This window comes from Nicotiana attenuata, unplaced genomic scaffold (genome assembly GCF_001879085.1).
Source record: "Nicotiana attenuata strain UT unplaced genomic scaffold, NIATTr2, whole genome shotgun sequence".
Lineage (NCBI taxonomy): Eukaryota > Viridiplantae > Streptophyta > Magnoliopsida > Solanales > Solanaceae > Nicotiana > Nicotiana attenuata.
The window spans coordinates 9,448-31,787 of record NW_017673449.1 but is presented as its reverse complement, the minus strand read 5'-3'; the positions used below and the strand labels follow the sequence as shown (position 1 = coordinate 31,787).

General features: G+C 41.9%; 1 protein-coding gene across 1 annotated transcript; it reads right to left on the bottom strand.

The window, feature by feature from the left end:
* Positions 1-21,262: 21,262 nt before the first annotated feature.
* Positions 21,263-22,129, bottom strand: LOC109216402. The gene has a single exon (XM_019380547.1). It carries the CDS (start codon positions 22,127-22,129, stop codon positions 21,263-21,265), a length of 867 nt encoding a protein of 288 aa, XP_019236092.1.
* Between the last annotated feature and the right edge of the window lie 211 nt (positions 22,130-22,340).

The window sequence follows — 22,340 nt, the reverse complement described above, 5'->3', positions numbered from 1 at the left end:
CTTTGGGACTACGGAACGATATTCCGGGATGTCCCCCAGCACATTTACGTTTGGGACAACGGGACGGTATCTCGGGAGATCCTCTATACATTTACGTTTGGGACTACGGGACGGTATCCTAGGAGATCTCCTGCTGCTATCTCTATGCACTGAGTTGTTGTTTTCTGTGATTTCATATTGTCACGATATTTCTTACTGTTTTATTTTATTATATATATAAACCTGTAGGGCCCTGACCTGATCTCGTCACTACTCGACCGAGGTTAGGCTTGACACTTACTGGGTACCTGTGGTGTACTCATGCCCTTTCCTGCACATGCTTTTCCTGTGCAGATCCAGGTTCATCGTACCAGCCTCATCACTAGTTGCAGTCGCTGCTGCCTGTTGGAGACTTCAAGGTACATCTGCCCGCGCCCGCAGATCCTCGGAGTCCCCCTCTATCCCCTTTTGTTCATTTCTCTTTCCTTCTGTAGAGATGATGTATAAAATAGTTAGAACATCTTAGTAGATTGTGACTTGCGAGTTTCTGGGTTTTGGGTATTGTTCGGTACTTTTTCTGAAGTGATAACCGTATATGCCGAGTGCCATTTAGTTTCTTACAGGATAGTTGTGTTGCCAATAGTTCATATTCATGCTTTTGTTTTCATTTCCGCCATGTGTTAGGCTTACCTAGTCGTGGAGACTAGGTGCCATCACGACAATTCACGGAGGGAGGAATTGGGTCATGGCAGTTACACTTGTTAAGTTGAACCCGACCAAAAGCTTTGTTGCCGGAATTATGTTTCTAGTTAACTTTGCTTGCTCCAAAACTCTCCATTGTATGATATTGGCTGAACTCCCTGGATCAACCAACACACGCTTAATTTTAAAATATATGACACTAAGAGATATTACTAGAGCATCGCTGTGCGGCAAGAAGGACATCAACATCCTCTTCTGTGAAGGTTATTTTATCTTCTAGAGCTTCTCGGATCCTCTTTCCATGAGTTACTGATATCTTCGTCTTTTTTGCTACTAAAAACGTCACCCCACTTACCTCGTCGCCACAAAAAAAATCATGTTTATCGTTATCCGATGTGACCTTGCGACTGGTTTGGCTGGCTCCACAACGTTTAAATTTTTCCCATAATTACATTTGGCAAGATCACTAAGAAATTCTCTAAGGTGACCATTCTTCAACAATGCTACAACTTCTTCACGTAGGTGCCATAGACTGTGACAATGCGTTCCATGGAATTCACACCATAGATTAGGATCTCTTTGACTAGGATCGGATCGAATAGGTTTAGGACATCTAGCCTCCTTAATGTTTCTCATAGTCGACACCAACTCTACTAAACTGGTATCAAAGTTCTAGTCGGATAACCGAGGATACGTTGAATCTCGGGCCCCGCGGCAATTCCTTCTCCTGTAAAGCTCTGCAACTCTGACCACGATCTGCTTTTCTATCGGTAGCAAACTTGTCCGATGACTAAAATCCTTTACTTCCACGCCCATCGACTCTTTTGTAATCCTGAAAGTGACTCATGGAAGACCTTCGATCTGTATCAAAATCAGTTTTGAACTTGTCATGATTCCGATCACAATTACATCCTTTAGAAGACACTAAAGAGCTCAGTTGACCATCTTCAATTCTGATCTTAGACTTATAGCGATTGTGGACATCTGCCCATGTGGTTTCTTGAAAATCTAACAAGCTTTCCTTTAACTTCCCGGAGGCATCGGAGCTTAATGCTTTGAGACCCTTGGTAAATTCTTTAGCTGCCCATTCACCTTGTACTGCCGGCAGCAATATACTCTCCTTTTGAGACCGGATCATAAACTGTCGCAATAGTTTGGATTCTCCTTGGGTGATTTTGAATATATTCGCCTTCCTAGCTCGGACCTTTCTTTCCCTAGAATGAGCTTTAATAAATGAATCTGCAAGCATTTCAAAACCATCAATTGAACTCAGGTAAAAGAGAATACCAAGTTAAAGCACACTTTGTTAGGGTTTCGCCAATTTTTTTCAACAAAACATATTCGATCTCATGCGGGGCCAAGACATTTCCCTTTACAGCCGTAGTGTAGGTTGTGATAAGCTCTTGAGTATCTAAATTCCCATCATACTTCTAGATATCTGGCATCTTGAATGTTTATAAAATCAACTCCGAGGCTACACTTGGTTTGAACTACAACTGTGTATACTTCTGGGAATCTGGTCCCTTCAACATTGGTGGCACTCCCAGGATCTGATCAATCCGAGCATAGAATTCTTTAGCATTTTGGTCCATTAATTCATTCATCTCCCACATGATTCTCATGTACTCGGTTTTGAAAGGATCATTAGCATTAGTGTCGTTCCCGGATCCACTACCTTTAGCACCTACCTCTTTAAAACCGAACTCCTCCCTTGGAGCGTCGTTACCGGCTCTTTAAACTATTTGATTTGTAGGGAAGCTGGGAGGAATCCGAACTTCTCCATTGGAGTTATTGGAAGAAAATGAAACGCCTGCTTTAATATTTTGTCATCACCCGGTCTTGTCTTGAGAGGTGATTCATAAATTTCTTTGTCGCTCTCTCAAAATTTTGACCATTTCAACAACTTGTTCATCATCCGCATCATCAAGAGTTGGACTCCTCACTTGCCCAGAATTTTGACCTTCGCGAACTGGAGCTTTTTCATCTTCTGCATTGCGAGTTTCACTAGTTGAATCATCACATTGGAACACATCTTCATGCTTGTTCCAACATTGTAAGAATTGTTCACATCGTTTGCTGGCATATCTGATTTTTCTTTTTTCTAAAGTAAAGAATGAAACTGCTTTAGTAACAGATGAATGAATCAAAGTATTTATACAATTGTCTATGCCCCACAGTGGAAACCAAACTGTTTGTCTGTAAAATGGTACAGTTGAATTTGTAGCGTAGTTTATAGACACGTTAATTAGTTTGATCCAGAAATATAAAAAAAATAAGAGCATAAATAAAATTACAAAAATAATATAATGGAAACACAAGCCTGGCTATGAGTTTAGCTTCTCCGGCAGCAGTAACAAGAATAACATTAAGAATATAAAGAGAGCAATTTGATAGAATTAGAGTTGATTTTAGCTTTTGCGTACAGAATAATTCATGTCCAATAATGGATACAAATTCTCCTATTTATTTCTCTATCCCGGGGGACAAGATCCCCAAATCAAGTCCTTCTTGAATTAAAATAAAACCCCTATTGATAGTTGCATAATGGTTGGTCATTAATACAGAGATTTCTTGTAACGACTGCTTATTGAATGTTGTCCTACCCAATCGATGCCTTCCTTTCAAATCTTCATTGTCGGTTCCCATGCCTTTGGAATTTAACACCGAACACATGTTTGTATCCGATGTCAACTATTTGCTGACTCATATATTACCTGTCTCCAGTTGCACGTGTCACCTCGTCATTTATCTACCTGTCGCTAACAAATTTTACCCTATACAAGTAGACTACGTTCCAACCGGACAGAAGCATCGGTATTCTAATGATTAATAACCTGACACTAAATCTCACATATGAGTTCTTATCGATCAGTTAAATTAACTTAAGGAAACAAAAAAAGAAGAAATAAAGCCTGAATTATTGGTAATATCTCAATATGTTCAGTCTTATAGTTAGAATGTAACCCATAAGTTTAAGCTTAAAGGAGAAAGAAAAGAGGAGGAAATTAATGAACTAACTTAATTCAAAATAAAAATAAAAATACAAATATGAACAAGGGACAATTTATAATACCAATTACCAATTGAGAAAGTATATTAGAACTTTACTTGAAAAAAAAAAATTGAAAGCATTTGAATCTTCAATAACGAAAAGCAGCAAATGTAGGGTGCAGGAATTACACAAAAGTCTAATCCGCAACTGCCCCGCAATTGCCCTTTAATTTAAAAGAATGCTTGAACCCACAGCGCATCCGCTCCACACTGCGTAAACTTAAATCCGCCCCCTGTGTAATTAAGCTTAAACCCCCCCTGCGCTGCACCCGTCCCGCCCTGTTTTCCATCCCTAGATTTGAGCCTTTGCAGTCGAATGTCATAGAATTAAGAATATCTAACTCATATTTTATTTTTGTTGGAGCGTAGGTTTTATGTCCTCTACTTTTGGGAACAAAATAATAGGGCATCATCCGATAGCTAACAAAACAAATCATGGTAGTAATAAATCGGAAAACAAATATAGAAATATATTAAAAGAGAAGATGATAACGTGATTTGGTCAGTTGACCTACATTTACAAAAAAAGCTACTAATACAAAAAAAAGTACTTAACTATCGATAGAAAACTGTCGAAACCCTAACAAACTATATTGGATGCTGTGTAAAGGAGAGATCCTCAATTTATAGAGGTCTATAACCTTTTTGTGATGACCTGATAGGTTATTTTGAGTAATAGCCTTAATTTCCATGTTCCAAGATCTCTCATTGCTTCGTTTGATATTTATTGGCTTGCGTGCATAGTCCATGTCTTTTTTCGAAAAGCTTTTAGTAAAATTTTGAAGAAAAAGTGTTTTTTTTACTTAAAATGAGGTTTGAGTTGACCATAGTCAATGTTCTTGGTAAACGAACTCGGATCAGTTTTTTGACGATTCTGGCAGGCTCGTTGGATGTTAGACTTATACGCATGTTTGGTTGGGGTCCCGGATGGCCCCAACGCGTTTTGGTGCATTATGTGAAAGTTGGAAAAAATTGAGTTTTAAGTCAAATCTTGAGTTTTGATGGTCGATTCTTGTGATTTGAGGTAGCGAGCGAGTTTGTATGATATTATTACACTTTTGTGTATATTTGATTTGGAGCCCGAGGGGCTAGGGTGAGTTTCGATTGAATAGCGGACTGATTTGGAATAGTTGAGTATCTGTTGTTACTGGTGTCAAGTTGCAGGTCTCACATTTGCGAGAACCTGATCGCAATTGCGAGCCTCGCAATTGCCATGTCAGACTCGCAAATGTGAAGTGGGCACTTGGGGCTGGGTTTGCATTTACGAACAATTCTTCGCTTTTGCGATCTACTTTGGGATCACTTTTGTTGTCCTAGTGTCGCATTTACGACACTGTGCAAGGTAGAGCAGCTTCGCATTTGTGAAGTTTGGCTCCCATTTGCGGGGGGAGGGGGGGGGGTATCCTTCGTAAATGCGAAGGTTATGTCACATTTGAAACTCTTTCATGTCTATGGAATTGATCGCATTTGCGATCAGACAATTGCAATTGCGAACAAGAGTTCACAATTGTCACGACCCAAAATCTAACCATGATCGTGATGGAGCCTATCGTGTTACAAGGCAAGCCTATTTCCCAAAATATTACTACTAATTTGATTAAAAGAATTTAATAAAATATTTCCAATAATTTAATTCCTGATAAACTAAGCCAACTCTAAATATAAATAATATAAAATACGGAAACGAGCCCCGAACATCGGGGTGTCACTAAGTCATGAGCGTCTAAAAGTATGTACTAAGATATATAAACTGTCTAACTGTCCAAAAGAGGAAATGAAAAAAGGAGTACAAGGTCCTGCGGACACTAGCAGCTACCTTGCAATCTCCACAGATAGTCGGCCTGAACTTAACGATCGCCGCGCTCTAACTCACCTGGATCTGCACATAAAGTGCAGGGTGCAGTATGAGTACAACCGACTCAGTAGTAACACAAATAACTAAGGAACTGAGCAGCAGTGACAAGCTAAGTAACACAGTCCAATTATTTATTTTCACAATTTAAAAATAAACAGGTAAATTCCATAACTCAGTAAATGCCACAAAGAAATTTAACAGATAAATGCAGGAACAACAAAAGTAAATGCAACCTCACAGCAATGTCAGTCCATCAATCAGCACTCAACACTCAACACTCAATACACTCAACACTCTGCGCTCACTGGGGGGGGGTACAGACTCCGNGGGGGGGTGTACAGACTCCGGAGGGGCTCCCAAGCCCAAGCGCTAAGCACGAACAACTCACGTGCTATCATATCAATACCTGGATCCGCACGGTCAACTCACGTGTTACGCAGACAACTCACGCGCTATTGTATCAATATCTGGACCCGCACGGTCAACTCACATGCTACGCGGACAACTCGTGCGCTATGGTATTAATATCCTCACAACTAGGCCCTCGGCCTCACTCAATCATGTACCGCACGGACAACTCACGTGCCATCATATCAATACCTGGATCCGCACGCTCAACTCACGTGCTACGCGGACAACTCACACGCTACGGTATCAATACCTGGACCCGCACGGTCAACTCACGTGCTACGCGGACAACTGACGCGCTATGGTATTAATATGTGACGACCCGGCCCGTCGTCACGTGAGTTACCGCCCCGTTTTTCCCATATTATGTTTCTCTATGCTTCATTATCGGTATTTGAGGTGATCGAGTTGAATTGGATTGGTTTTAGATGGAAATGAGACACTTAGTCTCTTTAAGTAAAGCTTGTTTTGGAAAAGTCAACCGGAAGTTGACTATTGAGTTAGAGGGCTCGGATGTGATTTCCGGTGATTCGGTTAGCTTTGGGGGATGATTTGTGACTTTAGAGCATGATCGGAAGTGATTTTGGAGGTCCGATGTGGAATTAGGCTTGAATTGGCGAAGTTAGTATTTTGGCGAATTCCGATTGGTGGCTGAGATTTTGATCCTGGGGTCGGAATGGAATTCCGAGAGTTGCAGTAGTTTCGTTAGGTGATTTTGGATGTGTGTGCAAAATTTCAGATGATTCGGAGGTGGCTTGGTTGGGTTTTTGATCGAATGCGTAATTCGGAAGTTTTTAAGAAACTTAGGCTTGAATCCGATGTGATTTAATGGTTTTAGCGTTGTTAGATGTGTTTTGAGGATTGGAACAAGTTTGAATGAGGTGTTAGGATGTGTTGGTGTTTTTGGTTGAGGTCCCGGGGGCCTTGGGGTGAATTCGAGTGGTTAAACGAGAGTTTTTGGAAGTTGCTTCAGGTCTGAGATTTCTGTCATCTGGTATTTCCGCTTCCGCGGAAATGGACCGCAGAAGCGGTTCCGCAGAAGCGGGTGGAAAAGCGTAGAAGCGATATTGTGTTGAATTGATGAGTTCCGCATAAGCGGACCCCTTTTCGCATCAGCGGGTCCGCAGGTGGGAGTGACTAACCGCAGAAGCGGTCTTGGGTAATCCGCAGAAGCGAAGAATATGTCGCAAAGGCGGAAGTGGTAAGTTAAGTGAGAAAGCGCATAAGCGGGGAAATAGCCGCAGAAGCGGTCCCGCATATGCGGAAGCGGGACCGCATAAGCGAAAATCGCTGTAGGCAGAAGGGGTTTTATAATATCATTTTCATCCGCGAGGGTTAAGTTATTTCCACCATTTTCACACGAGCTTGAGAGCTATTGGACGGATTTGAAGGAGGATTTCGACTAGGTGTGATTGGAGGTAAGTCCCTTGACCCAAATACATGAAATTATGCTAAATTTAACATGGAAATTGGTTGAAATTCATAAAAAGGGGGTAAAGCTAGGGCTTGAGAATTTGTAATTTTGAAACGGAAGTCAAATGGACTCCGATTTTGGTAAAATTGATATGTATGGACTCGTGGCGAGATGAGGAATCCGGTGATGTGAATTTCGTAATTTTCGAGAAGTGGGCCCGGGGCTCGGGTTTTGCCAACTTCGTGATTTTTGATATTTTTTGAGTCTTTTTGATTGGGTTATGATCCATTAGCCTATTGTGATGTATTCCTTGTGGTTTTGATCAGATTCGACGCGCGAGGAGGTCGATTCGAGGGGGAAAAGGCATAGCAAGCTAGACTTTTGACCGGCTAGAGGTGAGTCATGATTTTAAATGATGTTCTGAGGGCTTGAGACCCCGGATTTGCACAACTTGGTGCTGTGCCGAGATGAGACACGCGTTTAATGACGAGCGCGGGGTCATTTACTATTGGGGGCTGTGACTTGGTCCAGCCCGGATAATATTTTACTGCGTGTCAGCTATGATTTGTTGTTTTCACTATGTTTTGGGCTCATTGCCATACTTGGGCTTGTTGTCGACTGTTTGAACTCTTTGTGAGAATACTATTTGAACTCAGTCCATGTGATTTACACCGTTTCATGAACTCAGCTATATTTTTACTCAAACTTGGAGTTTTAACTGATATTTGAACTATTGTTGAGCTGGGTATTATTGTTTATTGATGCCCGAGGGGCTTTGACTATTTTTGGACTGATTGAGGCCAATGGCTTTATGTGAGGGCATGATGAGTGAGGTGAGGAGGCTTTCAGGCCTCGAGTGCATTGTGAGCAGGCTTTCAGGCCTCGTATTGATATTGTTCAGGCTTTCAGGCCTTGTTGATAGCGCTTGGGCTGTAGGAGCCCCTCCGGAGTCTGCACACCCACAGTGAGCGTGGGTACCCATCTAGAGTGATTAAATATTGAACAGTGGTAACAATGACACTGTTATACGCGTTTGGTCAGGTAACAATGACTGACCAGTCAGGTAACAATGACTGACCAGTGGTAACAATGGCACTGTAATACGCGTTTGGTCAGGTAACAATGGCTGACTTACTGGTTGAGTTGATTTTCTTACTATATTTCACTGGTTTCTACTGTTTATCTGATGTTGCTGCTTGAGATAGCATTATTTGTGCCCTTGTGGGATTTTATGTTCTCAGTCGTTATTTATTTTTATTACTCACTGGGTCGGAGTACTCACATTACTTCCTGCACCATGTGTGCAGAGACAGGCACAACTGAGTTCGTACCTGAGCGCGATTTCCTTCCAGACCCTAGTGGTAACAATGGCACTGTAATACGCGTTTGGTCAGGTAACNACGCTCTGTGGGCATCATCATCATCATATCGTACCCGGCCGTAATAGGCTCGGTAAAAACGTACCCGGCCACGTGGAGCTCGGTAAAACCCAACTGATCAGTGGTTGCACAATAGGTGCCGTACCCGGTCGACTATAGCGCAGCTCGGTAGAGTAAAATAGATACATATATATAATGCATGCTCGACTCATGGACTCACGTTCTAAACCTTTCGGAGTGACGTAAGGTCGATATCCTCTGTACACGTTACTAGGACTAACTCTTCACCATGAACCTTATAAGAATCAGGAAGTACCAATAACATTGATAACATAAGAATAAGAGAAGCAACATCAACATCAATCGTTCCATAAGAGGGGAAACAATGTAAGTACTGCTAGCTTCTAAGAGTAGAGTATCTTTGGAAGCTCGTTCATTACATTATGTACAATCGGAGTCGTGCAAAAGAAGGAAAGGGATAGCCTCACATACCTTGTATATACTGCCCCAATCTCAAGCTATGCAATTTTCACGACTCCTTAGTCTATAATAAGAGAAACGATACTATAGTTACCATTCAAGCGTCATAACTATTATGTATCGACCACAACCTATTTTACGATGAAACGGACAGCACCTCCCCTATATATATGACTTCACACAATTCCAAACAATCACCAAACAGCCCAAAAAACATCAATAATAATCATATTGAGCCTCCCAAAACAGTCCACGCACAACCAAATCACTTCATACATACGACGGCCACCGTAGTCGTGTCAAACGACCCGGAAATATTACGAAGAACTACCAGCCCACAACCCTACATCTATATGGTGTTTCTCCACACCCTTCCTCCTCCAAAACTCCACAAAACAGTAGTAAAACACGCAGCCCAACAGCAACACAAAACAGTCCACAAAACAGTCCGCTACAAGTGAATAACTCGAACTCACGGCTTCCGATCACCGTCCCGTGAGTTCTTACATGTATAGAACGAATTACCATGAATTCACAGCAGAATAAATGTATGAAAGATAGCAGTAAACTCACCTTACTTGTTGGATAACTCAGCTCTTATCTTGATTCTTCAAACTCTAGGGTTTACCCCCAATTTGAACTTGAAAGAGAGGGAAAATCAATTAGGGTTTGTGGATAATTTTTGGGAGGAAGTTTGCAGGGGTTTAGGTCTGGTTATTTGTGAAATATAATGAGGGATATATTGCAGAAGATAAGACTTTTAATGGGATCTTTGTCTGACCCGAAATTGCCTCTTTTTGGGCTATCATTTAACCAAGTAAGTGACCCACCTACTTGTCACCTAGCAGCTTGTGCAGTCTCGCAAAAATGTCTATATCTCTCTACTCCAATGTCGTATTGATAAAAGTTTTAATGCGTTGGAAACTAGACTCATAGATCTTCAATTTGGTGGGTAGATCACCCCGTAATTCCAAGTATATTGGGAGAAAAGCTTAATAACATTTGACCTAAAGTTTAAGTAAAACTATGAACTTAAGTTGCAACAACTCTTGTCGACTTTTGTTTCATAACTCGTTTGACATCAAGACTATGATACGGATATTTTATGATTCATATACCTTAAAATACGACCTCTTGAGAGTATTAAGCACCCCTAGGTTTACCCAAAAATACGGCTGACAACATCCTTGATTCGTTTAACTTCTAATACTTGTTAACCACCCTTATACACCTTTGTATCATTTAAGACCAATAGGATTAATCTCTTATCATCTCAAAGATAATCTCTTCATGGATTTACGTCAACGACCTTATGGCATGAACTAACGTATGTGAATATGGATTGTAACAACTAATGTCCCAGCAGCATTCATGCACTTGATGAAGAGTGTATTTCGGCCATATCTGGATTCATTTGTGATTGTTTTTATTGATGAATCCTGGTGTACTCGCGTAGCCAGGAGGAGCACACACAGCATTTGAGAGTGGTATTACAGAGATTGAGGGAGGAGAAGCTTTATGCAAAGTTCTCCAAGTGTGAGTTCTGGCTTGGTTCTGTGGCTTTCCTGGGGCACGTGGTGTCGCGTGATGGTATTCAGGTTGATCCAAAGAAGATAGAGGCGGTACAGAGTTGGCCTAGACCATCCTCAGCCATAGAGATTCGGAGTTTCCTCAGTTTGGCGGGTTATTATCGCCGGTTCGTCCAGGGTTTTTCATCTATTGCTTCGCCCTTGACCAAGTTGACGCAGAAGGGTGCACCATTTGTGTGGTCTGATGAGTGCGAGGAGAGCTTTCAGAAGCTCAAGACAGCTTTGACCACAGCTCACGGTATTCCATTCATCCGGGTGCCGCGAAGATGTATCAGGATTTAAGGCAGCACTATTGGTGGAGGAGAATGAAGAAAGATATTGTGAGTTATGTAGCTCGGTGTCTCAACTGTCAGCAGGTCAAATATGAGCATCAGAGGCCCGGTGGTGTACTTCAGCGGATAGATATTCTCGAGTGGAAGTGGGAGAGGATTACTATGGATTTTGTGAGTGGTCTCCCTCGTACCTCGGAGAAGTTTGATTCGATTTGGGTGATTGTGGATCGGCTGACCAAGTCCGCGCACTTTATTCCGGTGTGTACTACCTATTCTTCAGAGCGGCTGGCAGAGATTTTCATCCGGGAGATTGTTCGGTTGCATGGGGTCCCAGTTTCTATCATCTCAGATAGGGGTACTCAGTTTACTTCCCAGTTTTGGAGGACTTTTCAGCGAGAGTTGGGTACATAGGTAGAGTTGAGCACCGCATTTCATCCTCAGACGGACGGACAGTCCGAGCGTACCATTCAGATATTGGAGGACATGTTGCGTGCCTGTGTTATTGATTTTGGAGGTTCTTGGGCTGAGTTCTTGCCACTTGCAGAGTTTGCTTACAACAACAGCTATCAGTCCAGTATTCAGATGGCGCCGTATGAGGCCTTATATGGGAGACGGTTTAGATCTCTGGTTGGATGGTTTGAGCCCGGCGAGGCTAGACTGTTGGGGACAGAGTTGGTTCAGGATGCCTTAGAGAAGGTGAAAATGATCCAGGAGAGACTTCGTACAGCTCAGTCGCATCAGAAGAGTTATGCGGACCGGAAGGTTCGAGACGTATCCTACATGGTGGGCGAGAAGGTCTTGTTGAAGGTTTCGCCTATGAAGGGCGTTATGAGATTTGGGAAGAAAGGAAAGTTGAGTCCACGGTTCATTGGTCCTTTTGAGATACTTAGGAGAGTTGGGAAGGTGGCCTACATGCTTGCTTTGCCACCCAGCTTGTCGGGAGTTCACCCGGTATTTCATGTTTGCTCCGGAAGTATGTTGGAGACCCGGCCCATGTGTTAGACTTCAGCACGGTTCAGTTGGATGATGACTTGACCTATGATGTGGAGCCAGTGGCTATTTTGGGTCTTCAGGTTCGAAAGTTGAGATCAAAGGATATAGCTTCGATGAAGGTGCAGTGGAGAGGTCGGCCCGTGGAGGAGGCTACTTGGGAGACCGAGCAGGAGATGCGGAGCAGGTATCCTCACTTGTTTGAGACTCCAGGTATGTTCCTTGACCCGCTCGAGGACGAGCGCTTGTTTTAGTTGGGGAGGATGTGACGACCCGGCCCGTCGTCACGTGAGTTATCGACCCGTTTTCCCCATATTATGTTTCTCTATGCTTCATTGTCGGTATTTTAGGTAATCGAGTTGGATTGGTTTGGTTTTGGTAGGAAATGAGACATTTAGTCTCTTTAAGGAAAGCTTATTTTGGAAAAGTCAACCGGAAGTTAGAGGGCTCGGATGTGATTTCCGGTGATTCGGTTAGCTTCGGGGGATGATTTGTGACTTAGGAGCGTGATCAGAATTGGTTTTGGAGGTCCGGTGTAGAATTAGGCTTGAATTGGCGAAGTTAGTATTTTGGCAAATTCCGGTTGGTAGGTGAGATTTTGATCAAGGGTCGGAATGGGATTCCGAGAGTTGCAGTAGCTCCGTTAGGTGATTTTGGATGTGTGCGCAAAATTTCAGGTCATTCGGAGATGTTTTGGTCGGGTTATTAATTGAATGCGTATTGCGGAAGTTTTGAAGAAACTTAGGCTTGAATTCGATGTGATTTAATGGTTTTAGCGTTGTTTGACGTGTTTTGAGGATTGGAACAAGTTTGAATAATGTTTTAAGATGTGTTGGTAACTTTGGTTGAGGTCCCGGGGGCCTCGGGGTGATTCCGGGTGGCTAACGGAAGGAATTTGAAGTTGGAAAACTGCAGGTTTTTGGTTGCAGCAGGTTTTTCCACATCTGGGGAAAGGAGATCGCAGATGCGGTCTCGCAGAAGCGAGCTAGGCCTCGCAGGAGCGGAAATAGGAGCCCAAGTCAGGTTCTGCAGAAGCGGGACATTGGGTCTCTTAAGCGGTCCCGCAGATGCGAAGTTGGACCGCAGAAGCGGAAAGTCGCCTTAAGTGAAAGGTCCGCAGGAGCGGACGTTGACCGCATAAGCGGAAGGCGCAAAAGCAGGAATTAATCCGCAGAAGCGGAAATAACTGGCAGGTTAAGTGAAAACATCTTCCTCGCGAATTTTTGAAAGAGTGACATTTTGGACTCCGAACCTTGAGAGCTTTGAGGCGATTTTGAATTGGACTTAGAGCTTGATTTTTATGGAGTATAAACATGAATTTGGACTGAATAATCAAGGAATCAAAGGTCAAAAATGGTGGTTTAGGGCTTGAATTTAAGAGAGTTTAAAATGGGGATTTGAGGGGTCAAATGGACCCCGATTTTGATGATTTTGATATGTATAGACTCGTGGCGAGACGAGGAATCCGGAGTTGTGAATTTCGTAATTTTTTGAGAAGTGGGCCCAGGGCTCGGGTTTTGCCAACTTCGTGATTTTTGATATTTTTTGAGTCTTTTCGATTGGGTTATGATCCATTAGCCTATTGTGATGTATTTCTTGTGGTTTTGATCAGATTCGACGCGCGAGGAGGTCGATTCGAGGGGAAAAGGCATAGCGAGCTAGACTTTGGCCGGCTAGAGGTGAGTAATGATTTTAAATGATGTTCTGAGGGCTTGAGACCCCGGATTTACACAACTTGGTGCTGTGTTGAGATGAGACGCGTTCAATAACGAGCGCGGGGTCATTTACTATTGGGGGCTATGACTTGATCCAGCCCGGATAATATTTTACCGCGTGTCAGTTATAACTTGTTGTTCTCACTATGTTTTGGGCTCATTGCCATACTTGGGCTTGTTGCCGACTGTTTGAACTCTTTGTGAACTGCTATTACTGTTTTCCCTCATTATTTGAAATACTACTTGAACTCAGTCCATGTGATTTACACTGTTCCCTGAACTCAGCTATATTTTTACTCAAACTTGGAGTTTTAACTGATATCTGAACTATTGTTGAGCTGAGTATTATTGTTTACTGATGCCCGAGGGGCTTTAACTATTTTTGGACTGATTGAGGTCAAGGGCCTTATGTGAGGGCATGATGAGTGAGGTGAGGAGGCTTTCAGGCCTCGAGTGCATTGTGAGCAGGCTTTCAGGCCTCGTATTGATACTATTCAGGCTTTCAGGCCTTGTTGATAGCGCTTGGGCTGTAGGAGCCCCTCCGAAGTCTGCACACCCACAGTGAACGCGGGTACCTATCTAGAGTGATTAAATATTGAACAGTGGTAACAATGACACTGTTATACGCGTTTGGTCAGGTAACAATGGCTGACCGGTCAGGTACAATGGCTGACTTACTGGTTGAGTATGATTGATTTTTAACTGTTTTTCAAAGGATTTTCTTACTATATTTCACTGGTTTCTACTGTTTATCTGATGTTGCTGCTTGAGATAGCATTATTTGTGCCCTTGTGGGATTTTATGTTCTCAGTCGTTATTTATCTTTATTACTCACTGGGTCGGAGTACTCACATTACTTCCTGCACCATGTGTGCAGAGACAGGCACAACTGAGTTCGTACCTGAGCGCTGATTTCCTTCCAGACCAGGCGGACTAGGAGAGATGAGGTAGCTGTCGACGTCCACAGCCCCGTTTCTTCCTTATCTTCTGCATATTTTACTCATCTTCAGACTATGTTTCCAGACTTGTAGTATTTTCATCAACTCTCTAGTAGCTCGTGACTTGTGACACCCCGATCATCGGGCTGAGTTTGGGATGGTTTTTCCCCTTTATGTTACGTTTTATTTCCGCACTTATGTTTATTCAGTAACTATGATTTAGACTTATTTATGCTAAGAAATTGTTAAAAGAAGTGTCAATGTTCTGTTGGCTGGCCTTGTCTTCACGAAGGGCGCCATCACGACCGGGTTGGGAATTGGGTCGTGACAAGTTGGTATCAGAGCCTAGGTTACTAGGTCTCACGAGTCATGAGCAGGTTTAGTAGAGTCTCGCGGATCGGTACGGAGACGTCTGTACTTATCCTCGAGAGGCTGCAGAACCCTTAGGAAAACTTCACATTCTTGAAATTCTTGTCGTGCGATTTTGTTGGTCCGGGAACTAAACTTCCGTGTTCTATCCTCTCGCAGATGGCGAGGACCCGCGCTTCAGGACGAGACGGACGCCCACCGGTACCACCTACTGAGGGTACTAGAGTCCGCGGGCGCGGTCGTGGTCGCGGTAGGGGCAGGGCCGCGACGGCAGCACCCATTGCCCTACCAGTTGCCCCGGCTCAGGATCAGGCCCCAGCTGCAGACATTCCAGCAGCACCTGTACAGGCACCGACAGTGCCCATTGTGATTCCGGGTCTCCAGGAGACCTTGGCTCAGATACTATCAGTTTGCACTGGCCTAGCCTAGGTAGTTTCAGCCACTGCTACAGCGGCTACTTCTCAGGCCGGGGGAGGCAGTCAGACCCCCGCTGCTCGCATACCGGAGCAGGTTATGCAGGATTTACAGACACCGGGAGCAGCTCCAGCTCAGCCGGTTGCACCAGTTCAGGACTTTGTAGTTCCAGTCATGCCAGACTACGAGCTGCGTCGTCTTGAGAGGTTTAGTAGGCTCCAGCCTCCATTTTTCAGTGGTGCTCAGGGCGAGGATGCCCAGGGGTTTCTGGACAAGTGTCAGCGTATGCTTCGGACAGCAGGGATTTTGGAGACCAGCGGGGTAGCATTCACCGCATTTCAGTTCACTAGGGCTGCCTTCACATGGTGGGAGTCGTATGAGCGGCGTAGGCCGGCAGGTGCAGCGCCTTTGTCATGGCAGGAGTTCTCCACTATCTTTTTGGAGAAGTGGGTACCACAGTCTCAGAGAGAGGAGCTGTGTAGGCAGTTCGAGTGGCTTTGACAGGGAGACATGACTGTGACCCAGTATGAGGCGNCATAACGGGGAAAAACCATCCCGATCATCGGGCTGAGTTTGGGATGGTTTTTCCCCGTTATGTTACATTTATTTCAGCACTTATGATTAATCAGTATCTATGGTTTAAACCTGTTTATGCTAAGAAATTGTCAAAAGTAGTGTTGATTGTTATGTCGGATGACCTTGTCTTCACGAGAGGCGCTATCACGACCGGGTGGGAATTGGGTTGTGACAAATAATAATAATAATAATAATAATAATAATAATAATAATAATAATAATAATAACAATAATAATAATAATAATAATAATAATAATAACGATAATAATAATAATATAATGTTCAATGCTAATAATAACAATAAAGATTATAACAATAATAAACATAATGATACTAAATATGTCTATTTTGGGATAATAATGGTGAAATAATTATTCTTACATTATTAGCAATATTAGAAGTTCAAACAAATAGTTTGGAAGAAAGGAGGGACAAAATTGGATGTCAACAGCTGCCCCTCTTTGACCGGAAACGATGAAAGAGTTTTTGGGCAAAGAATATTGACTTAGTAGTCAATTTTGTCCCGACCATCAGGGTTGGAATGGGACAAAGGGGACGTAAAAAAAATGATTGCGGCCGAACTCCAGTTTCGAGTTGGCTACATATCTCGGGTTTCACGAGAATCAGGCCATATGTAGTTCAAGACTTATGGTACCCTGGAGTTGGACTCAACTATTGATGCAAACCTTAAAATGCTGCCCCAGTGTTGAATTATAGAGACACTGGGTACCATGATTGAAAGAAAGATATTTGAAATAAGGATTTGGTTAGGAATTTTGAGAGTTGAGTCGAGCGGAGTTCGAAGTAGATCCTTGACCTTTGTTGGAGAGTTTGGTATTCCTCCCCAACAAACTGCCCCAGTTCACTGCTAAGATATAGTTCCACGTTGCGCTATTTTTCCTGCAGAACTTGACAATGCTAAGAAAATTCGTTAGGAAATAAGATGCAATATGCCATAAAAAATAATCTTATGAAATTAATATTTAGGCATTAATTCATAAGAAAAGCGAATTTATTCTGCAAACATATAAAAATATAGTTTTATAGTGACAATTTCATGGTCGGCAATGGCACATGGAAATTTAGTTTATAAAGATAAATGCATTCGGCAATGATTTATGAAAAATATGTTTTGGCAATGTTTATGTAAGCGGGACCACTGGGGTCAAAATAAATTAAATATTCTTTCGAGGAAGGATTAACTTCAATATCCTATTTGAGGGCAGATTGACTCGATATATCCTATTTGTGGGCAGATGAACCCGATATATCCTGTTTGAGGGCGGATGGACCCGATATATCCTCTTTGAGGGCGGATGGACCTGATATATCCTATTTGAGGGTAGATGGACCCAATATATCCTATTTGAGGGTGGATGAACCCGATATATCCTATTTGAGGGCGGATGGACCCAATATATCCTATTTGAGGGCGGATGGACCCGATATATCCTGTTCGAAGGCGGATGGACCCGATATATCCTGTTTGAGGGCGGGTGAACCCAAAATATCCTGTTTGAGGGCGGGTGAACCCAATATATCCTATTTGAGGGCGGATAGACCCGATATATCCTATTTGATGGCGGATAGACCCGATATATCCTGTTTGAGGGCGGATGAACCCAAAATATCCTATTTGAGGGCGGATAGACCCGATATATCCTATCTGAGGACGGATAGACCCGATATATCCTATTCGAGGGCGGATAGACCCGATATATCCTATTTGAGGGCGGATAGACCCGATATATCCTATTCGAGGGCGGATAGACCCGATTTATCCTATTTGAGGGCGGATGAACCCAAAATATCCTGTTTGAGGGCGGATAGACCCGATACATCCTATTTGAGGGCGGATAGACCCGATATATGGTGATTGATTTGTAATTACAAAACTTGATGCAGTGCGAAGAGCTTGATACGGTGCAGAGATCTTGATATGGTGCCCATTTTGTAGTGGTGATTCATGGTGTGATGCAAGAATCCTGGTGCAGTAACTTTATAGTAGCGAATATCCATGGTGCGGGGAGCTTGATGCAGTGTCTTTGTAGAATCAAATATTCAGGGAGCGGTGCGAATAATTTGGAATCTGCATGCAGAAGTTTATTATTAGTAAATTCCTGCACTGAAAGAAAACTATGAGTTTTAAAATATAATTTGCGGTAACTCGGCTTGATCGCCATGTTGCACTATATTTCCTGCAGGGCAAATTCGTCAGTAGAGTAGATATTGAAATGCAATGTGCTGTAAAGTAATCTTATAAAAATGACACCTTTTGGGCGTTTACTTATACAATGCGGCCTAGTCGGCCAAAATGATTTGATAAAAATGTCGCTTTATGCCAATGATGATTTTCAACAATAACATGTAGTATATAAATGTGCTTTGCAATGATTTATGATAATGATGCATTTCAGTAATGACATTAACAACATGACCATCTAGGTCGAAATAAATTAATGAAAAGCATGTGAATATGTGATAATGTGTCCTGTTGAAGGCGGACAAGCCTAAATATCATATTAAAGGTAAACTTGCATAAAAATTCAATTAAAGACGGATAAGCATAAATATCTTATTTAAGGCGGATGAGCCTAAATATTTAATTAAAGACAAATGGGCATAACTATCCTATTAAAGGCGGACAAGCCTAAATATTATATTAAAGGCAAACGTGCTTAAAAATTCAATTAAAGGCGGATAAGCTTAAATATCCTATTTAAGGCGGATGAGCCTAAAATATTTAATTAAAGATAAATGTGCATAAATGTCCTGTTAAAGGCGGACGAGCCTAAATATCCAATTGAAGGAGGATAGACCTAAATATTTAATTCATAAAAGTCATGTTAAAGGCAGACAAGCCTAAACGTTCCATTGAAGGCGATCAAGCCTAAATATCATAAAGGCAATTTTAATGCATAAATGTCCTGTTGAAGGCGGACAAGCCTAAATATCATATTAAAGGCAAACTTGCTTAAAATTCCAATTAAAGACGGATAAGCCTAAATTTTAATGCATAAATGTCCTGTTGAAGGCGGACAAGCCTAAATATTATTATTAAAGGCAAATTTGCTTAAAATTCCAATTAATGGCGGATAAGTCTAAACATCCTATTTAAGACGGATGAGACTAAATATTTACTTAAAGACAAATGTGCATAACTGTCCTATTAAAGGCGGACGAGCCTAAATATTTAATAAAAGATAAATATGCATAAATATCCAATTAAAGGCGGATAAGCCTAAATATTTAATTAAAGGCAAATGTGCCTAACGTCCTATTAAAGGCGGACGAGCCTAAGTGTCCTATTAAAGGCGGACAAGCCTAAATGTCCTATTAAAGGCGGACAAGCCTAAATGTTTAATTAAAGATAAATGTGCATAAATATCCAATTAAAGGCGGATAAGCCTAAATATTTAATTAAAGGCAAAATGTGCCTAAACGTCCTATTAAAGGCGGACGAGCCTAAGTGTCCTATTAAAGGCGGACAAGCCTAAATGCGATGCTTGATTTAATATTACAAGATTGGTGCAGTGCGAAGGGCCTGGTGTGATGCCCGATTCATAGAACATTAGTGAAACGCAAAAATAGCTTGGTGTAATTCCTGATTCAAAGCAATGAATATTCATGATGCAGGCGAAGAACTTGGTGCGATGCCTTCGAGTATTCAAGGTGTGATGCGGAGAGCGTGGTGCAATGTCTTTGAAATAGCAAATTGTATGGTGTAAAGAGCTTGATGCAATGCAGTAGCAGATGTTCATGGTGAAATGCCGACGCTTGTGAGATCTTCAAGCTGAAATTATCTATTATTAAATTCCTGCACTCAAAGAAAAATTGTGAGTTACAAAATTTGATTTATGCTGGCTTGGCTTCATCTTTCTNTGCACTACAAAAGTAAAAATTGTGTAGTTAACTAAAATTTGATTTATGCTGGCTTGGCTTCATCTTTCTCATTGTCTGAGTTTTGCAATTTTGGCTTGATACTGAGCATTGGACCATCACGCAGATGGTCTTGATCGAGAATGGCTAGAGCTTGCCCCTGCTTTACTCAAAGAAAATTCATTAGTATAAAATAAAGTGGTTGCCTTGCATTGAACTTCAATGTTTTGGCTTTGAATCTACAACTTGCTGCTATGACATTCTGGAAATTTGCTGTTGTGCTTGTAACAAATATGTAGCTCGGAATTTCATTTTCTGCTTTGCCGAATGATGAGTATCCTTCTGCAAAAGCTATCCCGGTTTTGGCTTTTGGGGTAAATAGAATTTTATTATGTTGATACCGAACCCATAAGGTTGCTTGCGTATCCCCTCTTAAACGGGAATCAGGTCAAAACGTAGTTCATACAAAAGTTTAACAAAAGTACATGAAACAGAGTCAATCATGAAAGGGCGGGCAAAATAGTCGTGATGAAAAGCTCTAGTCAATAATCTTGTTTAGCTTCACGCTTTCTCTTCAAAGGTCTTGGTGCCAACTTTGAAAGATCACCTTTAACCATGATGGCATTAGCGACTGAAGGGTCATAGTTGTTGCATGGTTGCTCTTGCTGCACAATTATCTTGTTGTTTTCAATCATGTTCTGAATCTTATGCTTAAGTGCTGGGCACTCTTCTGTGTCATGACCTTGAATATATGAATGGTATGCACAAGTTTTCGACTAATCAAAATCTGGAGGAAGATTTTGCGGGATCCATCCTTTCCTTGGCTGTAAAAGTCCTTTCGCTTTCAATCTCTCAAATATGCTTGTCAATGATTCTTTCAGAGGAGTAAAAGTGCGGAATTTCAGGTTCTCTGAATGACGATAGCTAGATTGTGCTTGATAAGCTTGATGTTGAACGCTTTGCTGAGTAGGTTGGAGTTGTATATGAGTTTGTAGCAGCTGGCTTTTTGTTGGGATTGTGGCTGATGAGCGGGAATGCAAGCAGAATCTATCTTCCTCTTTTCGCCTTGTAAATTCTCGGGTGTCTCATCTTGGAAAGTGGCTTGTAATTTTGAATTGTCAATAATTTTTCCTGCTCGAATGCTTGCTTCTATTAGCTTTCCAACTCTAACCAAATCCGAGAAGTCATGTAGTCGAGCACATAACAACTTCTAATAATATATGCCTTTTTGCATATCGATGAAGGTGGAAATCAACTCATTCTCGGGCAATTGAGGCGTATTTTTGAAGCTTCCAGTCTCCATCGCATGGCATATTCTACAAAATACTCGCGTTGCATTCTTTCTACTTCACGCATATAACAAATCATTGGACTATCTCCAATATTAAACTTATATTGTTCTACAAAATCATGGACCATGTCTTCCCACGTGTACCATTTGCTAAAATTTTGTTGAGTGAACCAATCAAGCGCTAGCCCTGTTAGACTCTGAATGAACAACTTCATTCGAATGGCTTCATTATGTCCAACCCCCACTAATCTGCTGCAATAGTCTTTTGAATGAGAAATAGGATTTCCTTTTCCGTTAAAAGTATTGAATTTTGGAATTTTGAAACCTGGCGGAAGCTCAACATTTGGATGCATGCACAAACTTTCATATCTTAAACTCTGAATATTTCTTGTGCGCATTTCTTCCTCCGCGATCTTTTTTAGGTTATGGAGCTCTCTATCTGGATCATCCCAGCTAGTTGTCTTAATTTCCTTTCCTGGTCTTTTGTATGGACATAGCGTCAGTTGTTTTTGTTGGCTTTCTGTGACTGATGTTGCAAGTGCAGACGATTGGGCATTGGTCATCATGATGACTGGAAAAGCCTCTGGATTGATAGTAAATTTTGGCGGTATTGGTGGAGGACTTATGTAAATATTTGCTGGATGAGGAGATATGGTCAAAGAGACATTTCGGGTTGAGCTGGACGCAAAATTTGGGTTGGGGAGAAGGTTGAAAGTATTTCCCAGATTGACCAAAATGATTCTCCGTACAACATTTGTCTCCTCACCATCAGTCTCAACTTGCAACAAACCTTTACCGGTACTGAATGCTCCAAATTGGTTTGCCATTATAGTTGCGTCCTTGATGCAGATTCGCAGCCAAAACAGTGTTCAATGCTAGGCAACCTTTAAAGAAAAATAAAACTTTTACAAACAAAATAAAGTGTTAGCACATTCGTCATAACAAATAAATGCACTAAAATAATAAATATGATTAGATAGATTAATTTATGATATGGTTAAGAAGGAGCCCTAAACTAGAAACAATAGCCTAAGTTGC